Source organism: Salmo trutta, chromosome 25 (genome assembly GCF_901001165.1).
Source record: "Salmo trutta chromosome 25, fSalTru1.1, whole genome shotgun sequence".
NCBI lineage: Eukaryota > Metazoa > Chordata > Actinopteri > Salmoniformes > Salmonidae > Salmo > Salmo trutta.
The window spans coordinates 201,763-215,688 of record NC_042981.1 but is presented as its reverse complement, the minus strand read 5'-3'; the positions used below and the strand labels follow the sequence as shown (position 1 = coordinate 215,688).

The following is a 13,926-nucleotide window of genomic DNA, read 5'->3' as shown; positions in this document are numbered from 1 at the left end:
TCGCCTCTCTCTCTCTCTCTCCTCTCTCTCTCGTGTCGTCGTAGCGATGAGACAAGACTGGAACTTCCAATTGGATACCACGAAATTGGGGAGAAAAGGTGTAAACTTTAAAAAATAAATGAGGTCAAAGGAATTGTCCGTAGAGCTCCGAGACAGGATTGTGTCGAGGGACAGCTCTGGGGAAGGATGGTCAGTTTTACGAGGGTATGTTTGGCAGCATGAGTGAAGGATGCTTTGTTGCGATATAGGAAGACGATTCTAGATTTAATTTTGGATTGGAGATGCTTAATGTGAGTCTGGAAGGCGAGTTTACAGTCAAACCAGACACCCAGGTATTTGTAGTTGTCCACGTATTCTAAGTCAGAGCCGTCCAGAGTAGTGATGCTGGACGGGCGAGCAGGTGCGGGCAGTGACCGATTTGAATAGCATGCATTTAGTTTTACTTGCGTTTAAGAGCAGTTGGAGGCCACGGAAGGAGAGTTGTATGGCATTGAAGCTCATCTGGAGGTTAGTTAAGTGTCCAAAGAGGGGCCAGAAGTATACAGAATGGTGTCGTCTGCGTAGAGGTGGATCAGAGAATCACCAGCAGCAAAAGCAACATCATTGATGTATACAGAGAAGAGAGTAGCTCGTGTGCTCGCAGTACACGTCCTGGTAATCCGTCTGGCCCTGCGGCCTTGTGAATGTTGACCTGCTTAAAGGTCTTACTCACATCGGCTGCAGAGAGTGTGATCACACTGTCTTCCGGGAACATCTGGTGCTCTCATGCATGTTTTAGTGTTATTTGCCTCGAAGCAAGCATAGAAGTAATTTTTAGCTCGTCTGGTAGGCTCGTGTCACTGGGCAGTTCTCGGCTGTGCTCCCCTTTGTAGTCTAATGGTTTGCAAGCCCTTCCACACCAAACATTGGAGCCGGTGTAGTAGGATTCGATTTTAGTCCTGTATTGATGCTTTGCCTGTTTGATGGTTTGTCGGAGGGCATAGCGGGATTTCTTATAAGTTTCCGGGTTAGTGTCCCGCTCCTTGAAAACGGCAGCTATAGCCATTAGCTCAGTGTGAATGTTGCCTGTAATCCATGGCTTCTGGTTGGGGTATGTATGTACGGTCACTGTGGGGTCGACGTCATTGATGCACTTATTGATGAAGCCAGTGACTGATGTGGTGTGCTCCTCAATGCCATCGGAGGAATCCCGGAACATATTCCAGTCTGTGCTAGAAAAACAGTCCTGTAGCTTAGCATCTGCTTCATCTGAACACTTTTTTTATTGATCTAGTCACTGGTGCTTCCTGCTTCATGTGGTATAGTAACATAGTAATTATAATGCCATGTGGTACAGCGACGTAGTGGTCATGTGGTACAGCGACGTAGTGGTCATGTGGTACAGCGACGTAGTGGTCATGTGGTACAGCGACGTAGTGGCCATGTGGTACAGCGACGTAGTGGTCATGTGGTACGGCGACGTAGTGGTCATGTGGTACGGCGACGTAGTGGTCATGTGGTACAGCGACGTAGTGGTCATGTGGTACGGCGACGTAGTGGTCATGTGGTACAGTAACATGACAAAACAAAAACAGGTTTTTAGAAGTTTTAAAAAATATAAAAAAACAAAACACTGAAATATTACATTTACTTAAGTATTCCGACCCTTTACTCAGTACTTTGTTGAAGCACCTTTGGCAGCGATTACAGCCTCTAGTCTTGGGTATGACGCTACAAGCTTGGTTCACAGGTATTTGGGGAGTTTCTCCCATTCTTCTCTGCAGATCCTCTCAAGCTCTGTCAGGTTGGATCGGGCGCATTGCTGCACAGCTATTTTCAGGTGGCCTAGTGGTTAGAGCATTGGGCCAGTAACCGAAAGGTTGCTTGATCGAATACCCGAGCTGACCAGGTAAATATTTGTCGTTCTGCCCCTGAACAAAGCAGTTAAATCACTGTTCATAGGCTGTCATTGTAAATAAGAATTTGTTCTTAACTGACTTGCCTAGTTAAATAAAGGTTAAATAAAAAAAACTCTACAAAAATGTTTGATCGGGTTCAAGTCCGGTCTCTGGCTGGGCCAATTAAGGACATTCAGAGACTTGTCCCAAAGCCACTCCTACATTGTCTTGGCTGTGTGCTTAGGGTCGTTGTCCTGTTGGAAGGTGAACCTTCGCCCCAGTCTGAGGTCCTGAACGCTCTGGAGCATGTTTCCATCAAGGATCTCTGTACTTTGCGCTGTTCATCTTTGCCTCGATCCTGACTAGTCTCCCAGTCCCTGCCGGAAGAGATGGTGCCAGGTTTCTACCAGACGTGAAGCTTGGCATTCAGGCCAAAGAGTTGAATCTTGGTTTCATCAGAACAGAGACTCTTGTTTCTCGTGGTCTGAGAGTCCTTCAGGTGCTTTTTGGCCGTCGGTCATGTTCCTTTTACAGAGGAGTGCCCCTCTGCTGCTCTCCACCAATCAGACCTTTATGGTAGAGGAAGTTGTCTTTCTGGAAGGTTCTTCCATCTCCACAGACGATCTCAGGATCTCTGTCGGAGTGACCATCGGGTTCTTGGTCACCTCCCTGACCAAGGCCCTTCTCCCCAATTGCTCAGTTTGGCCAGGCAGCCAGCTCTAGGAAGAGTCTTGGTGGTCTAAAAACTTCTTCCATTTAAGAATGATGGAGGCCACTGTGTTCTTGGGGACCTTCAATGCTGCAGAAGATTTTTGGTACCCTTCCCCAGATCTGTGCCTCGTCACAATCCTGTCTTGGAGCTCTACAGACAATTCCTTCGACCTCATGGCTTGGTTTTTGCTCTGACATGCACTGTCAACTGTGGGACCTTATAGACAGGTGTGTGACTTTCCAAATGTCCCATCAATTGAGTTTACCACAGGTGGACTCCAATCAAGTTGTAGAAACATCTCAAGGATGATCAATGGAAACAGGATGCACCTGAGCTCAATATTGAGTCGCATATCAAAGGGTCTGAATAGTTATGTAAATAAGGTGTTTTATTTTTTATAAATTCGCTAACATTTCTAAAAATCTGTTTTTGCTTTGTCATTTTGGGGTATTGGGTGTAGATTGCTGCGGGAAAACATGTATTTAATCCATGTTAGAATAAGGCTGTAACAAGATGTGGGAAAAGTCAAGGGGTCTGAGTTCTTTCTGATGGCACTGTATTCGCTTGATAACAAAGTAGAACACTTGATTCTTACAATACAGGCGTTTCGAACATTAATTCAAATGATTTAGATATTTTGTCCAGCCCTAACATTAACTGTCTTCCACTAGTAATTCTGAGCTCTACTGTCCTCTGTCCTCAGAGTACCACTCCGTCCGTTCCTTGCAAGGTCCGTGCCCAGTGGGTGGAGGGCATCACTCAGGCCAAGGAGGCTGCCTGCCTGGCCCTGGAGGAACGCCTGGTCAAGTACACCTTTACCCACGATAGTGGCGGACCACACCTCAACCCTCGCGTGCTGGCTAAGCTTTACCCTGCAGAGCCTGGCCCTTATTCTGTACCAGACCTGGAACAGGGACCATCCAGGCTGAGCCCCCAGTCAGGCAGCAGCACTTCCCTGGGGAAGAAGAGAGGAGGCCCCAGAAAAACAGATGGGAAACGGAAGCAGACTACTTTTACACAGAAAAAGAAAGCTAACATCGTGGTCTTCCCTAAAGGACCAACACAGATGTCGTTTCAGGTCTGGAATAACTAGCATATACTGCTTCTTAGCTCAATGTTCATGGTCTGTGTAGTACGTTATTTACAGACCAATGTATTGATAGGTTTAAAATTGGGTTTCAAGCGTTAAAACAGTCACTTTCTAGGGTGTTTCTGCTGATCTTTGTGTTGTCCTAAGTTTGAAATAACATGTTTGTAGGATGGCCTCTCCACCACCTCAGAGACTGAACTACTTGAATCTCAGAACCAGAAAAGGTCCAAACTGAAAACTGAGAGGAAGAGATCCAAAGTGGTTATTGTGACAACAGACGTTGCAGAAACCCCATCACCTACAGCTATAGGTAAGTTAGGGTCATATCAACATATCGTCTGTTTCTCTGTGGTCAGTTTATAGGTATTATTTAGCTTACTTAAACTAGTTGTCAGCTAATGCGTGTCTTCTTCCTCTAGCTAAGAAAGGTTCCAATATTAAGACACTTCTCATTTTTTTGTCGTTCAGGTTTTGTCATTCTTTTGTTTACATCTGTTTGGTGTGTAGTAAATATTTCAGATTTTATTTTGATAGTTTTTTTCCTGTGAAGCACATTGCGTTGCATTCCATGTCTGAAATGTGCTGTTTTAACATAAACATTTATTTGATTAAAGAACAGCTGAAGGAAGATCCCAAAGGTGAGCTGTTGTTGATATCAACTTGGTCCATTACTTCCATAGGGCCTCTTGTTAGGTTCTCAACAGAGTAAAAACTCAAACGGATGACTAGGAAAAGCTCAAACCAAGTTTATTCACCCACTGGGTCAAACAGCACATATATTTATACTTTCTTTTACTTTCTTCTCCGCATACATATACAGTATACAGTTGAAGTCTGAAGTTTACATACACTTAGGTTGGAGTCATTAAAACTTGTTTTTCAACCATTCCACACATTTCTTGTTAACAAACTATAGTTTTGGCAAGTCGGTTAGGATATTTACTTTGTGCATGACACAATTCATTTTTCCAACAATTGTTTACAGACAGATTATTTCACTTATAATTCACAGTATCACTATTCCAGTGGGTCAGAAGTTTACATACACTAAGTTGACTGTGCCTTTAAACAGCTTGGAAAATTCCCGAAAATGATGTCCTGGCTTTAGAAGCTTCTGATATGCTAATTGACATCATTTGAGTCAATTGGAGGTGTACCTGTGGATGTATTTCAAGGCCTACCTTCAAACTCAGTGCCTCTTTTTTTGACATCATGGGAAAATCAAAAGAAATCAGCCAAGACCTCAGAAAAACAATTGTAGACCTCCACAAGTCTGGTTCATCCTTGGGAGCAATTTCCAAATGCCTGAAGGTACCACGTTCATCTGGACAAACAATAGTACGCAAGTATAAACACCATGGGACCACACAGCCGTCATACCGCTCAGGAAGGAGACGCGTTCTGTCTCCTAGAGATGAACGTACTTTGGTGCGAAAAGTGCAAATCAATCCCAGAACAGCAGCAAAGGACCTTGTGAAGATGCTGGAGGAAACGGGTACAAAAGTATCTATATCCACAGTAAAACAAGTCCTATATCAACATAAATTGAAAGACCGCTCAGCAAGGAAGAAGCCGCTGCTCCAAAACCGCCATAAAAAAGCCAGACTACGTTTTGCAACTACACATGGGGACAAAGATCATACTTTTTGGAGAAATGTCCTCTGGTCTGATGAAATAGAACTGTTTGGTCATAATGACCATCGTTATGTTCGGAGGAAAAAGGGGGAGGCTTGCAAGCTGAAGAACACCATCCCAACCGTGAAGCACGGGGGTGGCAGCATCATGTTGTGGGGGTGCTTTGCTGCAGGAGGGACTGGTGCACTTCACAAAATAGATGGCATCATGAGGCAGGAAAATTATGTGAATATATTGAAGCAACATCTCAAGACATCAGTCAGGAAGTTAAAGCTTGGTCGCAAATGGGTCTTCCAAATGTACAATGACCCCAAGCATACTCCCAAAGTTGTGGCAAAATGGCTTAAGGACAACAAAGTCAAGGTATTGGAGTGGCCATCACAAAGCCCTGACCTCAATCCTATAGAAAATTTGTGGGCGGAACTGAAAAAGCTTGTGCGAGCAAGGAGGCCTACAAACCTGACTCAGTTGCAGCAGCTCTGTCAGGAGGAATGGGCCAAAATTCACCCAACTTATTGTAGGAAGCTTGTGGAAGGCAACCCAAAACATTTGACCCAAATGAAACAATTTAAAGGCAATGCTACCAAATACTAATTGAGTGTATGTAAACTTCTGACCCACTGGGAATGTGATGAAATGAATAAAAGCTGAAATAAATCATTCTCTCAACTATTATTCTGACATTTCACATTCTTAAAATAAAGTGTTGATCCTAACTGACCTAAGACAGGGAATTTTTACTAGGATTAAATGTCAGGAATTGTGAAAAACTGAGTTTAAATGTATTTGGTAAAGGTAAAACTTCCGACTTCAACTGTATATATATTTGTAATAAATGACAATTACAACAATATTGAGTGAACAATTAACTTAATATAATACATAAAATTAATTTAGTCTCAAATAAATAATGAAACATGTTCAATTTGGTTTAAATAATGCAAAAACAAAGTGTTGGAGAAGAAAGTAAAAGTGCTGGTGGTTCCTTTTAACATGAGTCTTCAATATTCCCAGGTAAGAAGTTTTAGGTTGTAGGAATTATAGGACTACAAGCTAGTTAGGTTAACTAACAGAACAAGATAGTTAACAGTAATATCATCAACCATGTTTAGTTAACTAGTGATTATGTGAAGATTGATTGTTTTTTTTATAAGATAAGTTTAATGCGAGCTAGCAACTTACCTTGGCTCCTTGCAGCCACAAGGTCCTTTTGATGCTGCACTCGCGTAACAGGTGGTCAGCCTGCCACGTGGTCTCCTCGTGGTTTGCAATATAATTGGCGTCCAAAAAGGCAGATTACCGATTTTGTTATGAAAATTTGAAATCGGCCCTAATTAATCGGCCATGCTGATAAATCAGTCGACCTCTACTCTGGTGGTATGTATGGGTGTCCGAGCTGTGTGCTAGTAGTTTAAACAGACATATCGGTACATTCAGCTTGTGGTCCCGTGTGGCTCAGTTGGTAGAGCATGGTGTTTGCAACGCCAGGGTTGTGGGTTCGATTCCCACGGGGGACCAGTACGGAGAAAAAAATGTATGCATTCACTACTGTAAGTCGCTCTGGATAAGAGCATCTGCTAAATGACTAAAATGTAAATGTTATCAACACTTCTTACAAAAACAAGTAGTGGTGATGTCAATATCTCTTCCACTTTGAGCCATGAGCGATTGACATGCATATCATTAATGTTAGCTCACCGTATACTTTTAAGGGTCAGCCGTGCTGCCCTGTTCTGAGCCAACTGCAATTTTCCGAGGTCATCCTTTGTGGCACCTGACCACACTACTGAACAGTAGTTTAGGTGCGAAGAAACTAGGACCTGTCTTGTTGATAGCGTTAAGAAGGTCGCGCTTTATTATGTACAGACTTCTCCCCATCGTAGCTACGGCTGTATCAATGTTTTGACAACGACCGTTCAAAATCCAGGGTTACTTCAAGAAGTTTAGTCACCTCAACTTGTTAAATTTCCACATTATTCATTACCGGATGTAGTTGAGGTTTAGGGTTTAGTGAATGATTTGTCCCAAATAAAATGCTTTTAGTTTTGGAAATATTTATGATTAACTTATTCCTTGCTACCTATTCTGAAATCAAAATCAAATCAAATTTATTTATATAGCCCTTTGTACATCAGCTGAAATCTCAAAGTGCTGTACAGAAACCCAGCCTAAAACCCCAAACAGCAAGCAATGCATGTGAAAGAAGCACGGTGGCTGGGAAAAACTCCCTAGGAAAAACTCCTGAGAAAGGCCAAAAACCTAGGAAGAAACCTAGAGAGGAACCAGGCTATGAGGGGTGGCCAGTCCTCTTCTGGCTGTGCCGGGTGGATATTATAACAGAACATGGTCAAGATGTTAAAATGTTCGTAAATGACCAGCATGGTCAAATAATAATAATCATAGTAATGATTATTGAAACTAACTGCAGCTCCTTTAAGTGTTGCAGTCAGTTGCTGTAGTAGCTGATGTGTTGTCATCCGCTTCCCCTATAGCAATCCTGTGACCACCTCCCGTCCACCCAACACATTCCAAAGCCATTTGTCTTTCTACAGAGAACCATTTAACCTCTGACATAAAACCACTCTTCCACTCCTTTTATATACTATGCTTCTGTGTTTAGCAATGTTCAAAGTTTACCCCGAAGCCAACACCTCAAAGTCAGTAGCATGTCGTTAGTAAAGATTGAAAAGATAATGGGCCTAAACGGCTACCCTGGGGAATTCCTGTTTGAGAGGCTTCCATAAAAGAAAACCCTCTGTGTTCTGTTAGACAATAATCTATTTATCCACATTATAGCAGGGGGTGTAAAGCCATAACACACAAGTTTTTCCAGCAGCAGACTATGATCAATAATGTCAAAAGCTGCACTAAAGTCTAACAAGACAGCCCCCACAATCTTTTTATAATCTATTTCTCTCAGCCAATCATCAGGCATGTGTAAGTGCTGTGCTTGTTGATTGTCCTGTTGTCAATTTGTTTGCTGTAAAATAGCATTGTACCTGGTCAAACACCATTTTTTTCAGAAGTTTACTAAGGCTTGGTAACAGGCTGATTGGTCGGCTATTTGAGCCAGTAAAGGGGGCTTTATTATTCTTATGTAGCGGAATTTTTGTTTATTTTATCTCACCTTTATTTAACCAGGTAGGCCAGTTGAGAACAAGTTCTCATTTACAACTGCGACCTGGCCAAGATAAAGCAAAGCAGTGCGACAAAAACAACACCGAGTTACACATAAACAAACATACAGTCAATAACACAATAGAAAATCTGTATAGTGTGTGCAAATGAAGTAAGGAGGTAAGGCAATAAATAGGACATAGTGGCGAAGTAATTACAATTTAGCAATTAACACTGGAGTGATAGATGTGCAGATGAGGATGAGCAAGTAGAAATACTGGTGTGCAAAAGAGCAGAAAAAAACAAACACAATATGGGGATGAGGTAGGTAGTTGGTTGGATGGGCTATTTACAGATGGGCTGTGTACAGCTGCAGCGATTGGTAAGCTTCTCTGACAGCCGATGCTTGAAGTTAGCAAGGGAGATAGAAGTCTCCAACTAGAGTGATTTTTGCAATTCGTTCCAGTCATTGGCAGTAGAGAACTGGAAGGAAAGGCGGCCAAAGTAGGCGTTGGCTTTGGGGATGACCAGTGAAATATACCTGCTGGGAGTGTGTGCTACAGGTGGGTGTTGCTATGGTGACCAGTGCGCTGAGATAAGGCAGAGCTTTACCGAGCAAAGACTTATAGATGACCTGGACTTTAGCTTCCCTCCAGGCCTGAGGGCTTAACAAGTTAAGTTGAGGTGACACTTTCCAGTAGGCTTAAATTGAAGATGTGGCAATATCGTCCGCTCTTATCTTCAGTATTTTTCCATCCAGATTGTCAGACCCCAGTGGCTTGTTAGTATCGTGGCGTAACTACAATGTTGTTGATCCATCCTCAGTTTTCTCCTATCACAGCCATTCAACTGTAGCTCTGAAATCCGTCAGCCTTTTTCTTTCTCTCCGGCAACGGAGTTAGGAAGGACGCCTGTATCTTTGTAGTGACTGGGTGTATTGATACACCATCCAAAGTGAAATTAACTTTTCCATGCTCAAAGGGATATTCAATGTCTGCTTAGGTGCCCTTCTTTGCGAACCTTTGGAAAACCTCCCAGGTCTTTGTGGTTGAATCTGTGCTTAAAATGTGTAGCTCGACTGAGGGACCTTATAATTATCTGTATGTTTGGGGTACAGAGATGAGGTAGTCATTTAAAAAATCATGTTAAACACTATTATTGCACGCGAGTAAGTCCATGCAACGTTTGTCACTTGTTAAGCATACATCACTAAAGCCCCATCATGGTCCGCTCACGTCGCCAAGGCCCCATCATGGTTCCGCTCACGTCGCCAAGGCCCCATCATGGTTCCGCTCACGTCGCCAAGGCCCCATCATGGTTCCACTCACGTCGCCAAGGCCCCATCATGGTACACTGACTCTCTGGCACCTGCTCTATGCACACACACACTACATACGCTCACACAAAAACAAAACACAAACACATGCCTATTGACGCCACAGACACACGCTCAGACATACACTCTTGACATACGCTGCTGTGACTTGGTATATTATCTATCCTGATTGCCTGGTCACTTTTATCCCTACCTACATGCACATAAACTCAGGAAAAAAAGAAACGTCCTCTCACTGTCAACTGCGTTTATTTTCAGCAAACTTAACATGTGTAAATATTTGTATGAATATAACAAGATTCAAGAACTGAGACATAAACTGAACAAGTTCCACAGACATGTGACTAACAAAAATTGAATAATGTGTCCCTGAACAAAGGGGGGGTCAAAATCAAAAGTAACAGTCAGTATCTGGTGTGACCACCAGCTGCATTAAGTACTGCAGTGCATCGCTTCCTCATGGACTGCACCAGATTTGCCAGTTCTTGCTGTGGGATGTTGTCCCACTCTTCCACCAAGGCACCTGCAAGTTCCCGGACATTTCTGGGGGGAATGGCCCTAGCCCTCACTCTCCGATCCAACAGGTCCCAGACATGCTCAATGGGATTGAGATCCGGGCTCTTCGCTGGCCTTGGCAGAACACTGACGAGCAGTATGGCTGGTAGCATTGTCATGCTGGAGGGTCATATCAGGATGAGCCTGCAGGAAGGGTACCACATGAGGGAGGAGGATGTCTTCCCTGTAACGCACAGCGTTGAGATTGCCTGCAATGGCAACAAGCTCAGTCCGATGATGCTGTGACACACCTCCCCAGACCATGACGGACCCTCCACCTCCAAATTGATCCTGCTCCAGAGTACAGGCCTCGGTGTAACGCTCATTCCTTCGACGATAAACGCGAAACCAACCATCACCCCTGGTGAGACAAAACCGCGCCTCGTCAGTGAAGAGCACCTTTTGCCAGTCCTGTCTGGTCCAGCGACGGTGGGTTTGTGCCCATAGGAGATGTTGTTGCCGGTGATGTCTGGTGAGGACCTGCCTTAGAACAGGCCTACAAGCCCTCAGTCCAGCCTCTCTGAGCCTATTGTGGACAGTCTGAGCACTGATGGAGGGATTGTGCGTTACTGGTGTAACTCGGGCAGTTGTTGCCATCCTGATTCTGTCCCGCAGGTGTGATGTTCGGATGTACCGATCCTGTGCAGGTGTTGTTACACGTGGTCTGCCACTGCGAGGATGATCAGCTGTCTATCCTGTCTCCCTGTAGGCGTTTCACAGTGTAGGCGTTTCACAGTACAGACATTGCAATTTATTGCCCTGGCCACATCTGCAGTCCTCATGCCTCCTTGCAGCATGTCTAAGGCACATTCACGCAGATGACCAGGGACCCAGGCATCTTTCTTTTGGTGTTTTTCAGAGTCAGTAGAAAGGCCTCTTTATTGTCCTAAGTTTTTATAACTGACTTTAAATTGCCTACTGTCTGTAAGCTGTTAGTGTCTTAACGACCGTTCCACAGGTGCATGTTCATGAATTGTTTATGGTTATTTGAACAAGCATTGGAAACAGTGTTTAAACCCTTTACAATGAAGATCTGTGAAGTTATTTGGATTTTTACGAATTCTTTGAAAGACAGGGTCCTGATAAAGGGACGTTTCTTTTTTTGCTGAGTTTATTACCTCAATTACCTTAGCTACCTGGTAACCCTGACCATTGACTCGATACTGGTACTCTTTCTATATAGTCTCATTATTGCTATTTTACTGTTACTATTTAGCTAATTTTCTTACTTTTCAACTCTGCTTTGTTGAAAAACAGCTCGTCAGTGAGCATGTCACGGCTCGTCAGGGAGCATGTCACGGCTCGTCAGGGAGCATGTCACAGTAAGGTCAGGGAGCATGTCACGGCTCGTCAGGGAGCGTGTCACGGTAAGGTCAGGGAGCATGTCACGGCTCGTCAGGGAGCATGTCACGGCTCGTCAGGGAGCATGTCACGGCTCGTCAGGGAGCATGTCACGGCTCGTCAGGGAGCATGTCACGGCTCGTCAGGGAGCATGTCACGGCTCGTCAGGGAGCATGTCACGGTAAGGTCAGGGAGCATGTCATGGCTCGTCAGGGAGCGTGTCACGGTAAGGTCAGGGAGCGTGTCACGGTAAGGTCAGGGAGCGTGTCACGGTAAGGTCAGGGAGCATGTCACGGTAAGGTCAGGGAGCATGTCACGGTAAGGTCAGGGAGCATGTCACGGTAAGGTCAGGGAGCGTGTCACGGCTCGTCAGTGAGCATGTCACGGTAAGGTCTACTGATGTATTCGGAGCATGTGACACCATTTGATTTTGAAGTTGATGAAATATGGATTATGACCGAGGGCCTTAATATATCTTCTTGGTCTTTCTTCGACACGGAGTGCTGTAAATATCCTGGAGGGCAGGCAGCGTGCCCACATTGATGCGTTGGGCTGACTGCACCACCCTCTGAAGAGCCATGTGGTTGCTGTACCAGGCGGTGATGCACCATTGAGAGCATTCTGTTGGGCTGCATCTGTAGTTTATGGGTCATTTATAGGTTTATGGGTCTTTTGGGCCAATGGCAAGTTTCTTCAGGAGTTGGGATATGCAAAAAACAACTTTCCAATTCACACATTCGTGAAATAAGACAAATATAAGCACCCACCCAGTTACCTATTATTATTTGTAGTCAACTTCATTCTGAAGTTATCGGTGGTCGATAACGATCTTTATTCTACACTGCTCAAAAAAATAAAGGGAAACTTAAACAACTCCAAGTCAATCACACTTCTGTGAAATCAAACTGTCCACTTAGGAAGCAACACTGATTGACAATAAATTTCACATGCTGTTGTGCAAATGGAATAGACAACAGGCGGAAATTATAGGCAATTAGCAAGACACCCCCAATAAAGGAGTGGTTCTGCAGGTGGGGACCACAGACCACTTCTCAGTTCCTATGCTTCCTGGCTGATGTTTTGGTCACTTTTGAATGCTGGCGGTGCTTTCACTCTAGTGGTAGCATGAGACGGAGTCTACAACCCACACAAGTGGCTCAGGTAGTGCAGCTCATCCAGGATGGCACATCAATGCGAGCTGTGGCAAGAAGGTTTGCTGTGTCTGTCAGCGTAGTGTCCAGAGCATGGAGGTGCTACCAGGAGACAGGCCAGTACATCAGGAGACGTGGAGGAGGTCGTAGGAGGGCAACAACCCAGCAGCAGGACCGCTACCTCCGCCTTTGTGCAAGGAGGAGCACTGCCAGAGCCCTGCAAAATGACCTCCAGCAGGCCACAAATGTGCATGTGTCTGCTCAAACGGTCAGAAACAGACTCCATGAGGGTGGTATGAGGGCCCGACGTCCACAGGTGGGGGTTGTGCTTACAGCCCAACACCGTGCAGGACGTTTGGCATTTGCCAGAGAACACCAAGATTGGCAAATTCGCCACTGGCGCCCTGTGCTCTTCACAGATGAAAGCAGGTTCACACTGAGCACGTGACAGACGTGACAGAGTCTGGAGACGCCGTGGAGAACGTTCTGCTGCCTGCAACATCCTCCAGCATGACCGGTTTGGCAGTGGGTCAGTCATGGTGTGAGGTGGCATTTCTTTGGGGGGCCACACAGCCCTCCATGTGCTCGCCAGAGGTAGCCTGACTGCCATTAGGTACCGAGATGAGATCCTCAGACCCCTTGTGAGACCATATGCTGGTGCGGTTGGCCCTGGGTTCCTCCTAATGCAAGACAATGCTAGACCTCATGTGGCTGGAGTGTGTCAGCAGTTCCTGCAAGAGGAAGGCATTGATGCAATAGACTGGCCCACCCGTTCCCCAGACCTGAATCCAATTGAGCTCATCTGGGACATCATGTCTCGCTCCATCCACCAACGCCACGTTGCACCACAGACTGTCCAGGAGTTGGCGGATGCTTTAGTCCAGATCTGGGAGGAGATCCCTCAGGAGGCCATCCGCCAACTCATCAGGAGCATGACCAGGCGTTGTAGGGAGGTCATACAGGCACGTGGAGGCCATACACACTACTGAGCCTCATTTTGACTTGTTTTAAGGACATTACATCAAAGTTGGATCAGCCTGTAGTGTGGTTTTCCACTTTAATTTTGAGTGTGACTCCAAATCCAGACCTCCATGGGTTGATAAATTGGATTT

The 13,926-nt window shown here is 45.0% G+C and overlaps 1 protein-coding gene across 3 annotated transcripts in view; it reads left to right on the top strand.

Annotated features, from left to right (window-relative positions):
* Positions 1-13,926, top strand: part of LOC115161808 (histone-lysine N-methyltransferase NSD2) — a 67,499-nt gene that overhangs the window by 14,803 nt on the left and 38,770 nt on the right. For all 3 annotated transcript variants that reach the window (XR_003869426.1, XM_029712586.1, XM_029712585.1), the window contains exons 5-6: positions 3,293-3,667; positions 3,848-3,989. Coding sequence is in view for 2 of the 3 variants with exons in the window: in XM_029712586.1 (XP_029568446.1) it covers positions 3,293-3,667; positions 3,848-3,989 (517 nt within the window). In the remaining variant the exon portion in view is untranslated. The remainder of the gene's footprint in view (positions 1-3,292; positions 3,668-3,847; positions 3,990-13,926) is intronic.